This window comes from Gymnogyps californianus, chromosome 1, assembly GCF_018139145.2.
Source record: "Gymnogyps californianus isolate 813 chromosome 1, ASM1813914v2, whole genome shotgun sequence".
Classification (NCBI taxonomy): Eukaryota; Metazoa; Chordata; class Aves; order Accipitriformes; family Cathartidae; genus Gymnogyps; species Gymnogyps californianus.
In genome coordinates, this window is record NC_059471.1 from 93,872,709 (window position 1) to 93,895,943 (window position 23,235).

Genomic DNA, 23,235 nt, shown 5'->3' on the forward strand with positions numbered 1-23,235 from the left:
GAAGACAAAAAGTAGATGAGAGGGACAGAAGCACCAAGTATTGGCCAGATTAAGAATTCCTGGTGCAGAAGGACACTCACCTGTGACAGAGAGGGCTTTGGGGGTGAACCTGGAAAGTGCTGGAATACCTCTCAATGTGTGAAAGCACAATCCAATCTTAACAAATTTCCCTGAGATCAGTTGGTACTGAAAGTGGCTGTACTAAAATAAAAGGGCCATGTAGCACAGTACTTTGTCTCTGACAAATTAACACTGCTGAGAGGGGAGACAATAAATCATCAAGCATTTTGTGAATGTTGTTTGATATTTAGTGAAATGTAAGTGACCATAACCTCAGTGGTAATTAGATGTCTTCACAAGCACTGAAAGGTGTATTTGTTATTCAAGTGGATAGATGTGGTACCTTTTTTAAAATGGTGTGGTCGAGAGCGTTCTAATAGCAGGGTTTGGGGTTTTTTTTTGCCTTTGGTTCTCAGTCCAGAAGAAGCAGATAAATTGACTTTTGCTGTTTGAAGGAAGGCTTGTTTAGGAGGTAGATCCAAGGAGGGGGTGGCAAAAGTGGTGATCAACTGCCTTCCCTGTGCACAATGGCAATGTTGCAGCACAGTTGGCAGTTGCTGTAGTGCAGGTCACCCATCTGCATTTGGAAATGGCTGATTGACAGAAGAAGAAAATGGACATGGACCTGTAACTAAGTGTGTCTCTGCAGGAGGTAAGTAGATGTAAGATGCAATCGATAAACTGCAAGAACAATTAGCAAAATACCAGGAAAGCTCGTGAAGCCTGGACAGACTTTTGAAGGCTATGGCATGAGAGAAAGGCTGTTTGGATTGAATGTGGGAGAAGGGTCCAAAGCAGAATGAAGAAATCACTTTTGGATAGAGGCCAGCAGAGGAAAACGCTTGACAAGATTTGTAGTCGCTGCTTGGAGGGATTGGACATGCCCTTTTTCAAAAGCAGTCAGAGGTTGAGCATCCGCAGGCCAGGTGGCTGCAGAGCAGCTGTTGTTCGTGGGATCCCAGTGGGGAAGCAGAATGCTAGCCAACCTTTTAGCAAGGCAATGTATCCACAAATAACCTAATTCTGTCAGAGCTTAGTCCCTGATGGCCTAAGCAATGTTCCCGGCCTCCTTCACTGGGCTGCAACCTGTAATCTTTTATTGGTTTTATCTTCCCAAAGTGTTTTTCTTCCTGACACCTTTTTACTGATCTTTAGGTGAAGCTAGGAGCCAGGTTTTTTAAATCCCCCTTAAAGCATCTATGTGTATGCAGAGATTGTGATTTTGGTAAGCTGAAGTGCTTCATGATAGAGGGACTCTGGAGGCTCTTGGCTGATGGCAGTGCATGGAAGAGAGCGTAGGGGAGGGTGAGGGAATGGGGACACAGCAACACCCAGGCACGTAAAACTGGAACAACTTAGCAGCTGCTGAGCTGGGGCCCTAGGGAGGAGGTATTCTGGGGTAGAGTGGAGTGCAGGAAGGGTTTGAAAGGATGGAGGAGCTTGAGATAGGAGGGATTTGGTGGGGCGAAGTCAGGAAAGAGCCTGGAGAGAGCAGGGGACCTGTAGGTTGTTTATTGAAAAGGCTGAGATGGATGAGAGGATAAGAGGGGTTCAGTGGATGGAGCTTCAGCTGAGAAGTAATGAGAGGACATAACAATTTTGACCACATACAGGACTACATTAGCAGTTGAGGCCAGTGATTATCCCTTCTATTCAGCAATTGTGAGACCACATCTGGAATACAGTTTCCAGTTTGGGGCTCCCCAGAACAGGATGGACATTAACATACTGGAGCATGTTCAATGGAGGTCCATCAAGATCATTAGAGGGCTGGAGCACATGATGTAGAAGGAAAGGCAGAGGGAACTGGATTTGCTTAGCCTTCAGAAGAGAAGGCAAAGGCAAGACGTGATTGCTGTCTTCAAGTCCTTAGTGTGATGGTACAGAAAAAATGGAGCCAGACTCCTTTCAGAGGTACGCAGTGAAAGGAGAAGAGGCGATGGGAACAAGCTGGAATGTGGACAATTCTGGTTAGATATCAGGAAGGCTTTTTTTTTTTTTTTTTTTTTTTTAGTATAAAGTTAGTCAGATTCTGGAACAGGTGCCCAGAGACATTGTAGACTCTTTACTTGGAGTTACTCTGTTACTGAAGATTCAGTTGGACAAAGCCTTGATCAACCCAGTCTGGTTGGCCCTGCTTTGGCTGTGAGTTTAGACTAGGTGACCTCCAATATTCCCTTCCAACCTAGATGGTTGTGTGGGTCGGGGTGGGAGGGGTAAGAGCTAGAGGCTGTGGCACATGGGAGGGAAAGCTCAGGAGTTGAAGTCAGGAATCAAGGTACAAGGAGCTCTTAGTGAGAGGTTTGGGTTATGATGGGGTCCTGCTTGAGTCCCTGGTTTGGGAAGATAGGCATAGAAAACTTCCTCTCCTGTCATATCCTTCCTGACTCTTTCTCTTCAAATTCCTTTTTTTGCTGTTGGAAATACAGTAGTTACATCTCACTTATGGTTATTTTCTTGTTAAGGACCCAACTCGTGCACCATTGAAATTGCAGCCTTCAAAGTTAGGTCTTAAATGCAAATATTTTTATCCTGTAGAGTCAGTGGCAGAAATGGTAATCTGCAAGTTGTATTATTTAAACTGATATTATTCTTTTTTTTTTTTTTTTTTTTTTAACTGTGGCATCACAGCATAACACCACTATCTATTTAGATGTTTTGGTTTGGGGTTTTTTTAGGCTTTGAATAGCTGGTGCAGAATTGCATATGTGTTCCTAGCTAACTCTGCAGTGGCATAGTATTAAATGCACACTAATTACAGGAAAGATTTTCTTCTTTTCCTTCTGTGGATGCACAGGATAGTCCCAATTTTGAGCTGCTGTCAACCTGGGCTCAGCATGACTTGAATTATTGATGAGGGACAAGCAAAGATGGTTTACCAATTGTCCAGAACTGCTCAGCTGTCTGCAGTTACTTATACTGATCTACCACAAGGTTTTCCTCTTGATGCATGTCTGAGAGGTGGAGGATAGATTTATTCTTCTTTGTCATATGTGTGTCAAAAAATACAGCAAATATAAAAAAAAAATTGTACTTCTTTGTGTCTTGTAGTTTTTAGTGCTAAATGTTAATCTGTTAAAAAGTTCTTACAGATCATTGAGTTGTATCTCCAAGTTAAAAGATTTTATTTTCTTATGTCTAGGAAATTGAAAAATGAGCTTCTGGAAGTGAGAAGGAAGGGTGGAAACCGTCATTGTCAACAGGACAACAGCAGGATCTGTGTTCGCTGTCAGAAAAGTCTGGGCTTAATCTTTGACAGAGGAGACCTGTGCCAAACCTGCAAACTTCGAGTTTGCAATAAGTGTCGTGTCGTGGGAACTGATGGGCAGTGGAAGTGCTCGGTGTGTGCCAAGATTGCGTAAGTTGTGCAGCCTTCATAAATACGTTTAGAGATTACCACTGTATAAGTAATTTTGTGCTGGTGTTATTGTTTTACATCCCCTTAGCACAAAAGCATATGCATAGCAAGTACACAAGGGAAGAGGCTTATCTGGTGATTTTATTTGCTGCACTATTTTGCAGTACCTTTTTTCCCAGTTCCAAGCCAGTTTCAACTAGCTTGCTTTCTTTAGAAAGCTGCAAGCATCACAGATACTAAGCTGTTGGTGGGAAGTACTCTGAAAATGACAGAAAATCAGTTACAACCCAGTGACAGTCTATTCACATTATGAAGACATAAATGTAAGAATCAAGTAATTAAAAATTAACAAAACAGAATTAAGAACAAGTGAGGTCTGTATGTTCTGACTGATGTGGTAGGTGGATTTGTAAGGAAAGAGATGTGAAAATTGTGAGTCCAAGCACTTCAATCCATGTTTCTATCCTTTTTTCTGTGTTTATATTAACTGAAGATCTCTGCATGAAGAGGGAGGGCTGTATTTATAATGTCTCTATTAGTGAGCGTTCTAAAGTAAATTGTTCTATGGTGGGAGGTAAAACAAAAGGGGATATTGCATTTCTCACAGTTGGAATATTGAACATGGAGAATGGAGGAGGAGGGTAGCAGATCACAGTGCTGAAAAGCAGAGAATCAGTATTTTAACACAGGATATCAAGTGAATAAACAAGAAGAGATGTTATATTTTCAAAGATATTTACTTGGTGTATACTTGAAAGAATAATTCACTTGATTGGTACAGTAATATGGGATTTTGTAGCTTGACTCAGTAAGATAACCATGAAGAAAAGGAGAAATGTATTGGGCAACAACACTCAGTTATGTATCCTGATGTAAGAACTGGATGGTACAAGAAAAAGACATGATAAAATAATCATGTTAAACGGGGAAAGAGTCAGAGTAATTTCAGAGGGGTTTGGTTTTTTTTTTTTTACAGACCATCAAGCTAATGAGATCTGGAAGATAAGGCCTTTTGTAAATTTTATCAGAGAGTGAACCCAAATTGCTAGTTACGTCAGACTTTGGCTACCTAGACAGTTAGTGCAAAATTAATACAGCAGGACATGGAGTTTAGGGTTTGTGTCTTCTAACTTTAGCTTTAGAAGGTTAACATCTGTTTTTAGCTAGATGCCTTAACCGGCTCTGCAGCCAGTGAGGCACATCCAGAGGACAGTGTCTCACCTCTTAAGATGAAACATGTTCAAGTGCTTGATTTTGTGAAATGATTTTAAATTGGTAGGGGCCTGGCTGAGCTCTTTGTAGTTTGCTTCAGCCAGTTCCTGAGATGATCTCAGTGCTGTGTCTTTCAGAAATGACGGGGTGCAGGTGAGAGGACAGAGCGGAGAATGGCAAACACAATACTACCCTTTAAAAATGAAGAAAGGAAGAACAAGGGGTTTGTTGACCCTGTCAGATTACCTTTAATTTCTCTAAAAATACTGAAACAAATGATTGCTGTGCTGTTTGAAAGCCGAGAGAAGATGACAGGATGATGAGTAAGAGCTGGCTCAAGAACAAATAATGTCAAAACCAATTTAATTTACTCCTTTGATAGGGTGACAGACCTCGTGAACAGAGGAGGATCTGTTGATGTCTTATAACTTGACTTAAGTGAACCTTTTGATACTTTCTCTTATGCCATTCTAATAAGCTGATAAACAAGGGGAGCTATGCCCTGGAATAAATTCTGTCAGTGTGATTGCAGACCTGCCTGCAAAATTACAAAGCTCCATTCTCAGAGTAGTTACGGACATTTCACTGTCACCAAAAAAAAAAAAAAAAAAGGGCAAGCAGGGGTATAGAGCAGAATATTTCCCGGCTTTTTACTGTTAAGTATTTTAGTTAAGGACTTTGACCATGCAGCAGATGGGTTTGCCAGTTACACCTGCAGGTGACGTAAAACTGAGAGGTGCTGCAGGCATGCTGAAGGACAGGATTAGGATTCAAAGTGATGCTTACAATTTAGAGAAGTGATTTGAAGAAAAAGCAAGTGGTGGCTCCCTGCGGGCATGTGGAAGTACTACAATTGGGCAAAAACACAGCTGCAGAAACATAGAATGAGGATAAAAACAGCTTATGCAGCTGTTCCTTAGGAAAGGATCTGGGTATTGTACTGAATGAAAAGCTGAACATGAATCAACAGTATTTTCCACTGTAGAAAAGTCCAGCATCACACAGGGATGTACAAGCAGAATTATGGCCTGTAAAATACATGATGCAATCCTGTTTTATGTAGAGTGCCTGCCCAGTTTTGTGTAGCGCACTTCATGTTGGCCAACTGGAGAAAGTTCAGCAGAAAATTATGATCACAAGCCTAGCACACAGTATGTCCAGAGTAATGGAAGGAGTAAGAAGTGTTTGGCCCAGGCAAGAGAAAACTGAAAATAACTGAGTTTTAAATCTACAAAAGGCAGCTGCATTGAGGAGGCATACAGGCTGTTCTACACACTCACTTTGGATAAGAAAAGTAATACTTAATTGTGATACTTAAATTGCAGTGAAAGGATTTAGGTTAGGTGGTATGAATACTGATATAACTTGGAAAGATTGCAGAATCTTGTTTTAAAAATGGGTTGGATAAACCTCTCTCAGGAATGATGACATCAGTAAAGATGGTCCTGTTTTGGGGCTGAAAGATGGATGAGGTAACTTCTCAAAACATATGCCACCTCTACTTCTTGTGATTGCGCTGCAATTCTGTATGCCAAGCAGTGGTCTCAGCAGTCATCTTGAAAATTAATTCTGGTTGAAGCCTGTCATTAAGTTACTACAAACCATGGTGTAATTTGCTTGCACAGTGCTAAACTTTGCAAGTATTAAACTTTTGTTGGTGTTGAGTATCTTTGGTAAATTGAAATCTCTCTCTGTCCTTTCTTTTTGTTCATGTGCAGTGTTTTTGCAAGACTATAGTGACAGTTAAAGATCTGTAAAATGCCTTTTACACTGCTGGGAGTAAACAGAGAGATTATCTTCTGTGTGGGCAGTGTAGAGATGAAAATTTGAGATAGGTATTTCAGTTAAACCATTGTGCATAGTTCTAGTTTAAATTCTTTCAGTTCTGCTTCCCTCTCTCTCACTTAAGTGAGAAATGCACGGAAAATCAGGATTTTCAGGCTTTTTGAATTACATTTGAAGGAGGAGATGATTAAGTTAATGCACATAGGGCCTTTGGCAAGATTAAGAGGCAGAACGGAAGGAAAAGGAAATAGGAATCCAGTGTTAAGAGACAGTTATGCTGTATGAGTAGCAAACAAAAGGCAGGAGGAGGGGAAAAAACTTTTAGTTCTGTAGTATTGATATGCATACAGTGTTTGTCTGTCAAATTGGATTGTTTCACCATGCTAGTGGCTTTGCAAAAAGTGTTAGGAAACTTTTTCTTTGCCCCTGTCCTTTTTTAGCAGCCTTGATGAAGGAGACTAGGTTAATGTCGGTATCTGTATAGACTCTGGCACCTGCTGTGCTGTTCCATTAGCAGACCCGGGTTATACTGTTGTTATAATATATTTGTATGTTGTTATACATATTGTGAGACCCTTAAAAGACAGGGAGAAGGATTTGTGGCCTTCGTGAACTCTTTCCAGTTTTGGTGCTATACTAGTTCTTGGCTGTTCTGCCAAAATTGTCCTCATGAACGTCTATTAAGTGCCGCTTAAGGTGATGGTGATAGTAGTAACCTGTACAAGTCCTGTTATATAGTCATCAGTTATACCTGCAGGATTATGTTCAGAAGCAAGTTTTTCAGAACTGTTGGAAAGCCTACTGCATTACGTCTGGTGTCAGTGAAGAAGGTCTGATACTGAGTGTTGAGTGTGTTCATTCAGAGAGGTTGACAAGTACTACAGAAATTACTGCAGAAATCCCTTGAATTACACAGATAATCCAAAATGGTTGCTGAAACAAGGAACGTCTTGTGGCAATAAAAGAAAATGTAGACAATGTAGACATCTACAAATGTAGACAAGGATATTCCCCTTGAATGTCCATAAAGAGAAAATTACTGGTTTTCCCCCCCCATAGGAGTTATTACCAGCTAGAATATAAAGTTGCAAGATAAAGCATTTAAAGGTCAAGAAGGGCTAGAGCTAAGTCTTCTGCCAAATTCTTCATTCTGCAGTGACCAAGGGCAGAGAACAAGACAGTCTTTATTTATGTGATTGTGTGTTTGATGGTCACGTTGTTGTAGTATTTAATGAGGTAAATTGAGCCTGTATGTAGTGACACACTTGATGAAAGGGGAAACTTTCTGCTCCGTTCCCTGCATGCAAGGAACTGACGTCATCAGGAGCTTTCAAACATAGGTGCTAAAAGAGAAGCTTTCCATTAAGGTCACTTTTTTCCCTGCATCTTCTTAAAATGTGATCAGTTTGTGTTTTAAATTTGGCATCTAAAATGATCAGTAGGTTGAGCAAAATCAAGTTCCTCAAGCAGTCTGCTGACAAACTGATTTTGCATCTTGATGCTGTCTGTATTTCTGATTACAAATGTGTCCAGATATCTGCAAACAATGCCTTTATTTTGATTGAGTTCTTCAGCAAGATAAAATGCCTAGGTGGCCCAAGTTATTACAGCAGAACAAAGCAGTAATGGGAAATTTATCTTCATCTTTGAAATAATTATGTTGTCTTAAAGTGTCATGAAAATTCATCAGTATCTTAGTAACATTTATTCCCATTAGGAGCCTGAAATAGAGGTGTTTCAAATGTTTTAGTATGCAAATGCTTTTCAGATTTCTTATAATTTCTTTTTGTTTTAGTAACTTCTAAGCAAATTTGCCTTCTTTTAATAGGGTCAAAATTTTCTATTTAATAACCTCACAGCATATTAAAAATTACTCTGGAATTAATTTATGTTATAGAAGATACTCTTTGGAATTGAATACATACAAAGATGAGTGTGTGCATTTTGGTATGTTCATGTATAGGCTGCATTTTAGCCAGTCTTTGGTCTTGCCATTTTTTTCCAAATTTTACTCCCAAGGAGGAAGTAAAATAACTTGAGGAGCAGGAGAGGAAAAGGAAGCTAGACTAGATCTCTCTCCTCTACTGTAGATGTGGGTTAGGCTGGATGATCAAATGGATAGTGAAACTGTTTCACCCATGTGGGTTCTTTCCCAAAAGAAATGATTAACAACTGGGACTTTCCATCTTAAATGGAATTTTTATAATTGGGCATTTAACCATGAATAACAAGCTGAGGTTTTGGCAGGGATAGGCCACAGGTTATGTTTCATTTTTAAACTGAGCAGTGTGTTAGTGAAGTTAATCCGTTTAGTAGGAGATCATAGAGGGAGAAGTATGAAACTAACATACTCCCTCTCACATGATGATGTGAGTAGGTGGATCAGTAATTAATGTATAAGGACTTCAGCAGATATCTAAAGTATTTGCTACTAAACCTAGCTACTTGAATGTGATTTTTCTTTAAAATTTTCCTAGCCTTTTTGAGTATATGAAAGAGCAATCATGCAAAAATTGCTGCTATTACAATTTATAACACTTTTCCTTCTTTCTAAAGCTACTGACTTCAGTATCTGTTGCACACCTTGGAAGGCCAATCGAAACACTCTTTTGGTACAACACATACATACTTTTTGTTTTGTATGCTACATGCTAACTGAGAAAGGAAAGTAAAGAAAATGCATGCACATACTGTGATTTACAGTCAGTATGGACCTTGGATCCATTTTAAAACCAACAAAAACCAAACCTGCAAGCACTGATTTGATGTACTCTTGAGTAAACGCTCTTGTTTCTTTTCCCACTGAAACAATTATTTAGATGGGAAGGGTCGATTTAAGTCCTGTGCAGAAATAGAAGATAGATGCACTATCTCAGTAGGAAAGACAGTCTCCCTTTGTCATAATTATAAATGCATGAAAATAACATTATTATAAGACTGTTTAGGTCTCGCTCTTCAATTTTTGATTCAGAATGTCAAATGCAATTATGAAATTCAAACTTCAAGTCAGAGACTTAGGCAATCATTTAATCTGAATTAATTTCTATTTATGTGTAGAACAAAAATGGTTTTAATAGGTACTCCTGACATGTATGAATGATTAAGATAACATGAACACTAGTCTTTCTGTGAATTGTTCAGTATACGTGAAAAATACATCCAATATTAGTGCACTAGAAATTCAAAGCTGCAAAGCTTAGGTTTTTTCCCCCTATTTCATTGGAATGTGATATTTTTGTAGAGGTGATCTGTTGGGTAAGGACATTTTCGCAAAAGAGGACTGCCAGCTGAAGTCAGGATCCCAAGATTGACAGTAACATTGATGATAATAAGGATGAAGGTCTGAAGTGAAGGTTGAGGCCTCTAGACTTGTTCCATGCAATGCTTGCAATGGCTGGCTATTGATGGCTGTTTTTTTTTCCCCTTCACTGTGGATAAAAGGATTGGCTAGAGAGGTGAAGCACGTGACTAAAACAAGGCAATACTCCCTTTATTTGCTGTGTTTCATGCCTCAGTTGAGGGAGTTGTCTGTGTTTTACCTCAGACCTGGTTCTCTTGGTGAAGTCAGAGCAGAATGGGTTGTGGGTCTCCTCAAAGTAGCCCTGCCAAGGAGGTGGTACCTCAATTTAAAATGTGGATCTTATTACTGCTTAATAAGATCAGCCAGATGAAGAAGATGGGCAATTCAGTTTACCATCGTTAGCTGAACCGGCACACAGTTCATCTCCATTGGTATAGCGGCTGTCGCACTCCCTTGCCCGCTCAGGCCTGCAAAAGGGATTGTTCGCACCCTCCTCTTTCCTTGGGGGTCCGGTTTGTGTTTTCCAGAGCATGCAGCGATGACGTTGAACTTCCTTGGCTAAGCAAGAGGGCGCCAGCCACATAATTTGGGGCTGTTTAATGGTGGCAGGTTACAGCCTGCAGAGAGAGATTACTAAGAGAAGTAGATTGCTTATTTATACTTTGCCAGAAGATACAGGGATCAACTGTTGTTGCCCAAATAGATTAAAACTGTTCAGGGAAGAGATAGGTTATGCGACTGTGCGGAAGATGAGTATGGGGTCAGTAGTTACTATTACAAGGGAATGGCAAGAGGAAGAGAAAGTACTTCTCCACAGTACTCTTGCCTCACTCCCCAGCCTGGCGCCAGCCCTTCCCCTCTTGCAGGCTGCTTTGCTCCCAGAGTGAGGAGTAGGAGAGATTGTTGGGATGGCAGAGAATGAGTGGGGACAGAGAGAGGGAGACTGGTGGTGAGCTCTAAGGGTGCGGGTGACCCGTACCACGGTGGAGTGGAGGAGGAGAGGAAGGCCCTCTCCCAGGGATGGATGCTGGGGGACGACCTCCTCCCTCCACCACCAGCACCCCTGCTGATCCTTCCTTGCATAGCCCAGCAGCCCTTCATCTTCTTCGTTCCCGGCCTCCTCCTACAGCTGCCCCAACTGTCCTTCCCTTGGCTGTAGCACCTTCGATCTCTCCAGCCCCCACGACTCTCCTTGAGCCCTTGGTCCTGCTGCTGCAAGACTGAATCGCCACATCAGATTATAAGACTAATACATGGTAAAACAAGCAGACACACCCGTCTCGGCCACCGTTCTGACCAGGCTGAGGTCCCCTGGGCGCTTGTGATGTAGGAGACACCGAAAGGTTTTCTTTCCCTCATCACTCTTCTCATCTGCCCAGAAAATGTAGGAGATGGCTCTCTGGGGACCCTGTGGCAGAGGGGCTGCCCCTCCATGAACCACAGCAGCCCAAGCAGGTGGCACAGTTCAGGGTTGGGTGTGGAAATAATTACAAGTTTCTGCTTGTAAAAGCCTGTAGCTTTGTGTGGAGCAGCCTCCCACGCTGCTGAAACCCTGGGCGTAGGTCACACCTTCTCCTTTGGATTGTCCAGAGCTTGGAGAAAGGTGAAGGTGCTTGTCTGGATAAGGGGGTGGGGAGTGCCCTGTCTGACCTTGATCAAGTTAAGCATTGCTGGTAAGATATTAGGGATGAATAAAATCTGTATCCAAGAGGAAAATGGCACTTGTGGAGTTTTATGATCAAACCTGGGAGTAACTGAGGAAAAAAATGAATGAACCATGTAGTTCATACTGCAGTGTAATATGTCATTTATATTGCAGTGGAATATGATGGCATAGCCAAAGGTCTGAAAGGTTTATGGTTTGATATAAAGCATTAAACTCACTGTAAACCTTGGTATAAAAATAACTGCACAGAGAAGTGCGTGCTGTAAGTAAATTGTGAAAATACACCTTCAGAGAAAAACTTTTTCATACTAGCCAGACCATGCATAGTTTCTAATGCAATGAATCCTTTCCAGTGTTTGTGTCTAACAACAGTCATTTAAAAATTCTAAGTGGAAACATAGAGATTTTATTTAATGCCTTGCATAATGACTGACTGATTGTGATGATGAATTATAGGGGTTTTTGTCACTAGGAGTCTGCAACAACAAGATAAGGCAATAATCTTCTATTTCTATGCTTGTGGGCACGTTTTGGATTTTGATTTTTTTTTTAATTTTTTTTTAATGACTCATGCAAGGGTGCACGATTCATTAACAGATTAGGAAGAACTGATGATGTTAGGGTCTTTTTACCAATGGCAGGATCCTGTTCTGTAATTTTTAGTATTTTCCCAAGTAAGACTCTCCATTGAGGCATGACTCAAAAGTAATTTAATAGCGAAGATATTGATCAGTGCTCTAAATCCATCTGTAGTAATTTTCACGCCCAAGAGACTAGATGATTTCTTTTCTGGTATAGCTTTGAAAATAAGTTTTCTTATTGAGCATAAAGTAAGCAGGAGCATGTCTGGAGCTAAATCAGTTTTTAATGCTTGGGGTTTTTTTTAGTTTGTTTATTTGCTTTTTATTCGAGTATTCATGATTAGTAGCTTTTTGCCATCAACTGTATGTAGTGAGGCCCTAGAAATGGTGGTGCTTTACCATAATGAAACTAATTCAGGAAAAGGCTAACAATCAGCATAAAAACATACCTATGGAAAACAGCAATGCTAGTACAGGATTTCTTTGTTGCTAGTATAGGTAAGAGAATTTGAAACCAGAAAAAGCAGCATTATCCAGAACAGTAGCAAAGACAAAAGTTCATTGCTCTGAACCTTCGACACATAGCTAATTCATAACAGCACTGTCACGTGAAGAAACTACATATAGTGGCAACATATGAAACTTAGAGATGAAAAATATATATAGGCTTGCAGCAACCTGTATATAACCAGGTTGGGTCCATGAACTGCTGACTTGGCTGGCAGGAGCTTTGTTGGGGGGTTTTCTCCCTCCATCCACTGTTGTTGTTTCTACATCTCTTGTCATTTTGGAGATACAGAAAACTGTGAGGTTGAGTAGTTCACTAACCAAAGAATTAGGGAGGTAGCATGTTACATGTTTTCTATGGAAATCTGATAAAAGTGGTTGAAACACTTTTTTGCCAAGTAAATTTCCACGTACTAAAAATTACTTTTCATTCACAAAGCAAGATGATATTATTTTTCTGCTACTTGTCCTACTATCCCAAGCTTTGCAATCAATCTTTTTACTCCTTATTTTGAACTGTGCAAATATTGTCCAGAGTTCGTGAGCATGACGGTTGAATGATGACCTAAGGGTTTAAGCAGTAGCTTTTGTTGGCCAAGTGTGTTAATGTGCGCGTGTGTCTGGCTTTTTTCATTTTCCCCATATAGACAGCTACGGATAGTGACAGGAGAATGGTTTTTTGAAGAGAGAGCAAAGCGCTTCAAACAATCAAATCTTCTTGGAACCGATGTTGTCAGACAGTCTATCCTACGCAAATTCCCAGGTAGGGACCACAAGAGAGAGATTTGCTTGTGCTTAATACATTCAAACCTTGTTTCCAGAATGTTTGACTTGTATTGTATTTTATTCTTCACTGTTGAAGGTGTAAGTATAATCAGTATTTTAATCTTAATTTCATATTTGGGTATTACTATGCAGTGATTTGTGAATGACTAATATATAGGAAAGGTAAGGTATAAATGAATGAAGAAGTATCTCTGTGGAGATAGACAGCTGCTTAAAATTTCACTATCCAAATAGGTGGACAGTATTACTCAGCTGCAAAGCCAGCAGCAGAGGCTCTAAAAGTTCATTCTCAGTTCCTGCCAAGAAGTTTGGCTGTATGCAGAGATCTAAACCCAGCCATTTTTTTTTACTTTGGCTCTCTCATTTGTGATAGTGGTGTGTAAAAAGTATTCAATTTTTTCTTTTTCAATTCTGAATAAGAAGATAAATGTTAACTCCTGTGCTGTATGCTGGAGCATGGGCTACATCCAAACTACTTGGTGCTTCTCAGTTCTCACTTGACTTTCCTTTTGCCCAGATATCTCCAATAAATTGCACTTGCACTTTTAGATACAGTAAACAGTCTGGCTGTCTTGACCACGCACAGCAAGTGTACCATGTCTGTGAGCTACTGTGGTACCTTGCATGGTACCACAGGACCACTGGTTTAAGAAACAGGAGTTTTTCCTGAATGCTCTTGCTTCTGTCTTCACTTAACTACTTCACTCTGCACACAGAAGGTAGTCTGTTTTCAGATGTAGCATTTATCACTTCCAGTAGGAAGGTGATGGGTATGGGCAGTTTGCAGGGAGGACTGGTTTACTGCTATTGGAAAAATGCCTGGTGCAAGTACACTGCTTGGCAAAATGCTGATCTTGCCAATATCACTGTGCTTCAGAAGCTGTCAAACCGGCAAGTATCTAACGTTCTTCGGGTTTTTATATTATGCAGCCTGTCAAATTGGGTATTTTGTGATTTGTTACTTAGTTATTTGATAGATATATTAAAAAATATATTTAAGCCATTTTTCCTACACCTTGCTCCTAGTTGAACAAACATTTTAATTAGGAAAACATTCTTTCATTTAACACAGAAAATACTGTACACCACAAAATTATATTTTGGGTCCTCTGGTTATTATTAAATGTTGTCAGTGATAAATTCAGAAGCATCATTCAAGACAAGAGTTGATAATGAGAAACATTTCAAGCTACTTAAAGTTTTATTTTCTTTTATTAAAAGGAAAAGCCAAAGAACCCCCCCAAGGTTTTTTTATGATATTTTATCATATGGTTTTATTTAATATTGAAAAATGGAAAATCTATTTTTGTAGGGTTTTTGACATGTGCTGCCTTTTTTGTGCAAACATTCACTTTTTTTTTTTCTTTCCCCCTCCACTGAAGATACAGTTTCCAGTAAGGATGAAGGAAGAACATTTAAAGATCAACCCCAAGAGAATGAAGAAAAAAGGCCAGATGTATCAGCTTCCTCCACAAACGGGCATAAATCAGTCTTCAGCGGACCTAAAAAGATAGGGTAAAGCCTTTTCTTTTGGAAACTGATAAATCAGATAACAGCTATATATGGTTGGATGGATTTTCTTTTGAGTTTCTCCAGTGTTCCACATCAGCCTCAAACTTCCCAGGGTTAGAAACAGCCTTCGTTTAAAAGCGTACTTAATATAATTAGACTGCTGTTTCCTAGGAAACGCAGCAGTAATTACTCTTCAGCTATAAAGGTAGCAGAAAAAAGGCAATTTTACTGCTGGATTTTTCTTGTTTATACTCGGAAGTAACAGAGTGTCCTTAAAGGCAGGTTTGCTGAAGAAGCAAATGCAAAGAATAGTATTTGGAGGGCCTGTTTTTTATGTATACTGGTTGGTTCTGCTCACAAGTCAAGTTTTCCTTTAGCTTCCAGCTGTGCAGATGCAGTCTAACAGTCAAGCAGCGCCCCTTTTTTGTGCGTGTGACAGTGAATAAACAGATAAGTTGCTGGTCATCTTGCAGTCTCAGAGACGTGTGTCACCCCAGTTTGGCTATGCCCTTAGAGGAGCACTTGCTTACTCTCAGGGGACATGGACAGATGCATTGAATATATGGTTGCATGAGTGGTGTCTGGATGTAACTTGAGGCTATTGGGTGAACGGGAGGAAAAATTGGATGAACTTTCGTATCATGGCTGGAGGTCCATGAGCTGGTAGTTGGAAAACTTTGTTTCTGTTGGAAAAAAGAACACATTTTATTATGGATCCTAAATATAGGGTAGGTAGATGGCTCTCCTCAGAAGTAAAAAACCTGTAGAAAGCCAAGTATGGAATTACTTGTTCCAGTGACTCCAGAAATTAACATGAGTGGTTTATCTCCCTTTAATATTGGGAAAAAGAGCATCAGAATGCCTCTGGCTTCTCCAATTAAGGTGAAGAAAGAACCAGCTTAGGGAATCTACTATAATAGGACCTAGATGTTGCTCTAAATCATGCTAATTGGTAGCTATAGTAAGAGTGCGTTAAAGTTTACGTTTCATTTAAATCCTCTTTTCATTTAAATCCTTTGTGCAAATCTATTAGTCATATTCCCCTATGAGGAACAATTATTTTTTATAATTGTCTGTTGTTTATTTTAGTGGTGTTGACCTTTTTTCAGTTTGTGGCCTGAAATGTTTTCTCATGGTGACATTCCCCATAAAGGAAATTTAATCCTACGAGAATTAGGCTTGCTTTTCCTAGCATATTTTGTGGCCTCCCTTAGAAATAGTTCATTATTCCTCCTCTTCCTTCCTTGCTCCTTCTTCCTCCCTCAGGTTCCACATTCATATATCTCATGAGTGGGTTTGTTTTAGCAAAGCCATTTTGGGACCAACTCCTACTGACACTTCGTGTCATGGGATAACTTAACAGTCTATTGTTGTTAGTAAGTCTATGAAGGATGCTATTACTTTTCAAAACTTATTTCATTTCTTTCATTTCTGGCTTATTAGGCCACATGTTGCAGGGTAAGGGGGTGTTGTTATGTTTTTGGAAAATACCATGTTTGGGGCATTGATGCATATAATTGTAGAAATTGCAAAGAAATCTTTAAGAGACAATACATATAGTGTAATTTGCTAGGGGAAAATACACATACTTAGTCAAAAATACTTTGCTGTGTATAAACTGTAGAAGAATAAAATAAAGAGAGAGGAATTTTCACAAAAGGCACTTCTGGTTCAAAGCTTGAAGTGGCCATGTTGAGTAGGAGGGATGTTTTAATGTTTTGTGTCTTAAAAAGCAGTTTATAGCAAATATGATGCTTTTTTTTGTTCATAGGAATCAGTTTGATAACCAGTTTTGGTGCTCTATTGACCTTTATATCCAGAGTTGTCTGTAGGTCAGACAGACAAAATTAATAGAACGCGCACACCACAGTATTTCAGTCAGGCTGCTGTTTCCTGGGAAAAACCTTACAACTTTTAAAATCTGTTATTCCCTGTTTTCATCAGGAAAGTAATTAGGGCGGTTACCAAAGGAGAAATTACAAATGCAAAAGATGAAGGTGAAAGGAACACAGGCTCAGCAGCTGAAACTCAAAGTCTGCGCAGTGGCAAGTCAACGCCTTGCTCTGAGAGGTGGGTAGCAGAAATCTGGTACAGCTCACGCTGGGATTGACCTAGGGGTGTATGCCAGTCCTCGGTGTTGCATTGTGTCTTTGAATGCTCAGCATTAATACTATCTGAGAAGCAGAGGTTATGTTTAAAAAAAAAAAAAGAAAAGGAAAGGAAAAAACCTAAAAATTCTCTCTATCCATCTTCCTTTTCTCTCCTTGTGTTTGGCTGGTGATTGCTGTTAGTACGTTGTGTTTTTTTTCCTGGCTTTTAATTGATGAGCTGTCTTCATGTTACAGAACTGAGGCCCTTTGTTCCAAAGTTTTTTTCGGTAATGACATGTTAATTGATTATATTTTCTTCCTCAGAGGCTCTGTTTGCCCTTCTCTTTCCATGATTATTGTCCCAGTTATTTCTAATAGAATTCCATTTATCATTCTTCTGGGCTTAAGAGATCTCTGTTATTGCCTCTGATAGCATTACAAAATGCCAGATGCAACATTCCTCTCGTCCCACCTCCAAAATGAAGCCAAAAAATAGCTCACTTTTTTCTTGCTCAGTTGGATAGTCTATACTGGATGTAAACCCACATTCTTTGCTCAGGTACACGCACCTAGAAATTTTATGATCTGGATTGAAAAACATTAATAATTTGCTGTAAGATTCAATAGAACTTTCTAGTTCTAAAACAGTGTTCCTGGGAGACTCCAAATAGGTATACAGGAACACGGAATATCAGGTAAAAGGAACATCATGAAGTTTAATTCACCCACAGATGAGCCTTCTTGTTTAAGTAAGAACTTGTGTCCCTTTGTTACTTACAATTCAAAAACCCAATTGCTGGATGTTCAGCAATATGCCTGAAGTTGATGGTGACAATCTTCTTGGAAGTTGATAATTTGATCCGCGCCCCCCCCACCCCCACCCCCCCCCCACCCCCCCCGGATGCTGCAGCACTTACTAGCCAAATCAGCTTTAAAGCTAGTTTTCTTCTTTAATCCATACACAGTTCACTAGGTGTTTTTTTCACTAAGCTAATTAGGGCTTCTGTATCTAACCAGATTCATACCTGACTTTTATGAGACCAGAAGTAGCATTTTTGCTGTTTTTCTGGATTTGTTTTGCTTTTCATTGAATATAGTAGAGATGAGTGAAGGATCTAAGAGACAAAAACTCAGGAATCTAGTGTCTGTGCTGCTTAACACTAAGGTGATGCAATATTAGGTAACTTTCTCTAAGGGTTTACCAGAGTAATGACAAAGGGATGCTTGTGAGAGATCTATGCAGCTGTTCTGATGTGCCAGACTACAAGAAAGTTATCATGCAGTTAGCCATAAATGAGGCAAAATAATTTTGTTTGGGGTGGTAGAATTCAGCACCTGATAAGCTCTGTGTACAGACTTAGAAGGAGAGAGTGAAGTATTCTATAAAAATAGCCTTTACGTTTGATTGCCATGCTTGATTTTGACGTAAAGCATCAATTTCTAGCTTTCCCCCAGAGCCAGGGTGCGGGATTTATTAAATTAGGGGTATTGAGTCATTATGGCAACTTCCTTCTCTACCTGTCACCTCATCCTCATCTGGCCAAATCAGTGTCCTGTGTCAAAGTACATAGTAACCCAGCTGTGTTGCCAGGAGATGCTTTTGGTAGCGGGGCTGAATTATTTTACTGTCTATGGAAGACATGGCGTTTTCTAAATATTAGTTTGTGGAAGGATTGAGGAGCAGCTTATATTTCTTAGTAGAGGGATGAAAATTCCTGTCTTGTACATGCGTGGTTAAGTACTTGCTTAGATATCTGAGGATGCTTACTTTAGTTCGTCTATCACTAATTTATAGAACTGAGTAGTAATTATTAAAAATAACAGCAAAGCTTCCCAGGCTACCCTCCATAACTGTTTTGAGTTTCAAATTAAAAGAATATAACAACATCTTATGACACTATAGCTGTCCTAGATTTTCCTGCATATTTCTGGTTTTTGTAATTGCCTACATCTTTTTAGCTGCGTTGCCAAAATTGGTAGTATTTCACCTACCAGCAGGGAAACTGAGAGAGAATTTTTATTCTTTCTAAACATTTCTGTTTGAGAGAAGAGGTACTGAGCTAGGAACAGGGAGTCCCAGGCCATGAGTTCATCTCTTCAACTGGTTTATTTCTACTCCAGCAAAAATGTTTACTGATTTTGCAGCTGAATGAACTGGGAGGCTGCATCAGGATACTTCTAGGAGAAATAGTATAGGAATTTCAGGCTCATCTACACAGGCACACTACCCCATCGTACTGAGGTCTTGTCTACCACATGGAAATGCCTGGCACAGTCACCTCATAATGACATTTCTCTTTTGTTGTCTACTTAAGATGTGTATAAAATGTGTTGAACCTCTCTCTAATAGCAGACTGAAATAAGGGCAAAGTACAGGAGAGGTCTATTTAGCAGGTTTGATATGCAAGTGCTCAGTCTGACTGATGACTCCTGCAGAACCCCTTGTAACGTGTTTTCAAATCTTTTATCCCAGCCCACTATTACTTCTGAACACTTCTCTTGATTTACATTAGTTTACACAGTGAGGAAAAAAAAAATCTGTAACAACAATTTTTGTAACAGAAGGTCACAACAATCCATCAAAAGTGGTCTGACATGCAATAAAACTCAGGTTTTCAGCATTTTGGCTACTTTCCATACACTGGCACGTTTGAAATTAAGGTGTGTGCATCTAAGTCCAACAGCTTTGATAAAACACAGATGACAGCCAGTAACCTTGATTTTTCTGACTTTGCAGCACTAAAGATGCATCTTTATGTAAACAGATAGGACTAAAATTCAACCAAAGCATATTTAGTAGGATTTGTTGATCACTAGCTCATCAAATTAAAAAGTAGCAGTGTGTGTATGTGAAGTGCACATGCATAAGAGCATGTTTATTATGCATTATCTACTGTTGTCAATATACAAAATCGGATAGTAATTGTTAAAAAGGTTACCATATGCTCACTAAAAGACAAAAACATGGTTGCACAACATTTGTAGACAGTCCTGGTTTTGGGGTTTTCCTTTGTATTCCTTGTTTTCAATAACTCCACCAATGTGGATTCCGAGCCTGTGCTCACTGCTTAATGTAGCGGTGAGACAGGAGCTGTTGTGTTCCAGAGTATTTTTTTTTCAGTTCAACAGTAGTTCTAATAAAAATCGCCATTGTGGTAGAGGAGATTTTTACTGCAGTTACTCTAAACTTGATATGACAGCCTAAACCAAGTGAAGGTGAAATTCAGCTATTGTCCAGCACAATGAAGATGCCTGCAAATCTGAAATATTTATTAAGCAAGCCTCTTTTGGCTGAAAATATACTGGAAGTTCCAAAAATTTTCTCCAGCAAATTTGCACTACTATTGTCCTCTGACACTGTATTTTCCATATGAAAAGGGTGCAATTCCTTCATCAATTCCTATTTACCAGTAATTTTTTTTTAAACTGGTAAGTAGAATGTATGCAGAACTGTTACTGTCCTGCAAGACTTTCTGAGATTTCTCTGAATTGTGAAGAAAAATGAAAAAGTTTGAGCTGATGTTTGTGGAGAAAGAAGAGTAGATCAGCCAAGAACTTGTATTTTTACTGCAAATCAAATTTCAAATGAAAATAAAACTTTTATTGGAAATGCATTGAAATACATTTTAAAATAATTTTCATTGTTTCAAAAGGTCAAAAAAGTGCAAAAGCTTACCCTTTCTAACTCTCAATGTTCACATGGACTAATCAGTATTTTCTAATAGAAAATGTCTCACGGAAAAAAATTCTGCATGTTGCGGTATTAAACAGCAATTGGATTCTGGTATGCTGATCACAGATGCTTTTTTGTCACTTTTACTAACACGAAACTTGGCAAAAAGACTTGTGCAGCTTTCCTAGCTTCCCAAGCTGGTTGAAAGAATTGACGAGTTTGGGTCAAGAGTCGTTACTGGACTATAAATAGGACAGTAAGCAAGTTGTTGTTTTTCTGGAGAGGATGGAGAACAGACAGCCAAGGATTTTAGACTTTCTGGAGATAGTGCTGGCACTAACACTGGCTGCAGAAGTGGCCAGAACTGTCATGTCACCATAGTTTTCCTTTAAACCAAGGAGCAGCGTGACAGGAAGTGTTTACACGAGTCCTCGCACCTACTGTTGAGATGCGAATGCGGTGTGAAATGAACATGGATGAATGCAGCTTCTGCAGCCTGGCCAAGAGCCGCCCATTTGGGCTGTTCACAGTTCTGGTAGAAGTGCTGAAAATACTTGTATTACTTGTATGTATAAAGTAATTGTAATTCACCTTTGCCTGTGTTTTTCTTTCCAGGTGACCATTTCCTTGCAGTGTATCACACAGTTCATCCAGGGCGTTGTTACTCTAGTAAACTGTTACCGTGGCTTTTTTCTTGCCTTGGTTTGCTCAAAGCAATAAGGCTCTAATACTTTTCTCTCCATCCCAGAGGGAGCACTCTTTCGCTGAACAGCAGTGATGCAAAGGCCACTGCAGGCCACCTGAAAGGGGCCATGGGTCCTGTGGACAGAGGCAATGTTTCCATACCTTCCCTCCCGAGGTCTCCGGCACTCAGCACACGCAGCATGACTGCAGATTATAGCAGGGTAAGTACAGTGATGTAGAGCTGACACGGAATACAGCTGACACCAAACAAGATGACTTGGCTGGTGTCTGCCCTGTTACATCAATCTGTAGCCCAGAAAGGACAAGCCTGACAGAGAAGATTTTGTTTCTTCCTTAATGCTGCTGGGACCAGTGAAGATCTTTACTAGAACAGAATTTGTCATGCTTTATCAGTGATGTGGTTTTTGGTTTGGCAGACATTTTTCTTTTGTCTAAAAATTTCTGTTAATGTCCAGCATTACATAATGAGTTACAGATTCTGAACTGGGAAGCACAAGGGATGAGAGTAAGCATTTTTGGCACTTCAGGGCCTTGAGTAAGTGCTGTGAACTAAGGATGTGACTCTCAAGCATGCAGGGTCCAGCATGCTCCCACTGACTTCTAAGGGAAACTTTGCAAGCTCAGCACTTGCAGAAGATCAGGCCATACTGATTTTAGGTTTTTCTGGATTTGGACACTGAGCTCTGCATAAATTATGACATAACACAAAATGTGTGCTAGACGCTTTATCAAAATGAAAGGTGGGATTCCTTTTACCTGCTCTTAGGCCTCTTGGGATGTAGGTGGCCACGTCTGAGCTAGCCGCCTTGGCTCTTTTGTAATAAGCAGAAGGATGTGGCTCATCTAGCCAGAAGCAGACGCTCTCTTTGTTCCCAGACAGCCTGCCTGTTTGTCAAGCAGCTCCTCCTGGCTGTGCACTGAGACGCCCATCCTGAATTCATTTCAGTCACCCTTTTTAAGAAATCAAGATTGAACTAGCAAGTTATTGTAAGTTGCCATGACTTAAGTGTACAAGGAGAGCGAAATTCAGAGTCAGAGGCAACACCTTTAACCATTAATGTTTGGAAAAAAGTAGATGAGCATTTGAGATCAGAGCCCTATTGAACGCATCAATTTTTTTCTAACTTCCAAATACTTGGTCTAATATATTGTCTTTCCTAATAAAAAGTAAGTTAGTATATGTGAAGGGCAGTTTCGGGAGCTGTAAATAAATTAATATTTGTTTTATTTATATTCTTGTGGGCACACAGACTGACTTGATTTCAAGTGCATTAGATTTGGTTAAAAAAGGCCAATCCATTTAATTTAGATGGAGTTATGTCATTAGCTATTCCTTTACAGGAAGGCAAAAAGCCATGCTTGATATCATTATATTGGCTTTATTTAAGGAGTTATACTGGCATAATTTAATTAGTTCAAGTCCATTTGGTTTTACTCTGACTGAAATCATTATGCTGGTATAAAAACAATAGGGTTTATATTTTCTTTCTTTTTTTTCTTTTTAATTTCCAAGCTAAGTGAACTTTTAATAGATTTTGAGTGTTTCACTTCTCTCAGTCCTGATGCGTTGCTCTGATTCTTCAGTTGCAAACTCAGAATGTATGCATGAATTGCATTTTTGTGCAAATTTTATGCATAATCTGTGCTAAGCAAAGCATATTAGATTGTAATCTAAATATATTCAGTAATAGACTGTGGATGCTAAAGGAGCTTTGGAGTTCTGGGAGCTAATAGAAATTACACTTTTGTAGACTGATAGTGAATAAGCTCGCTTTTTGTATTTATGGGATGTACATTTTTCTTATTGGGCAGGAGACTGGCTTAGAAAATGGCACGATTATTCCAGCAAGTGAAAGTGTACCTGAAGATTTAGTAAAGAAGCACTGTAGGAAAGCATCTGGAACACCTTCCATTGCAGTTTCTAGGGTATCTTTGTCATCAGGCAAGTATTAAGCCTTTTCCTTCTTTCTGCCAGCCTTTATCATCATAGTATTATTCC

The 23,235-nt window shown here is 39.6% G+C and overlaps 1 protein-coding gene across 1 annotated transcript in view; it reads left to right on the forward strand.

Moving 5' to 3' along the window:
- The window catches only part of SYTL5 (synaptotagmin like 5), a 93,465-nt gene that overhangs the window by 44,365 nt on the left and 25,865 nt on the right, over nucleotides 1–23,235 (forward strand). Inside the window, exons 3-8 of the mRNA XM_050915035.1 lie at nucleotides 3,203–3,418; nucleotides 13,118–13,233; nucleotides 14,639–14,771; nucleotides 16,713–16,838; nucleotides 21,280–21,436; nucleotides 23,049–23,178. Of these exons, the coding sequence (XP_050770992.1) occupies nucleotides 3,203–3,418; nucleotides 13,118–13,233; nucleotides 14,639–14,771; nucleotides 16,713–16,838; nucleotides 21,280–21,436; nucleotides 23,049–23,178 (878 nt within the window). The remainder of the gene's footprint in view (nucleotides 1–3,202; nucleotides 3,419–13,117; nucleotides 13,234–14,638; nucleotides 14,772–16,712; nucleotides 16,839–21,279; nucleotides 21,437–23,048; nucleotides 23,179–23,235) is intronic.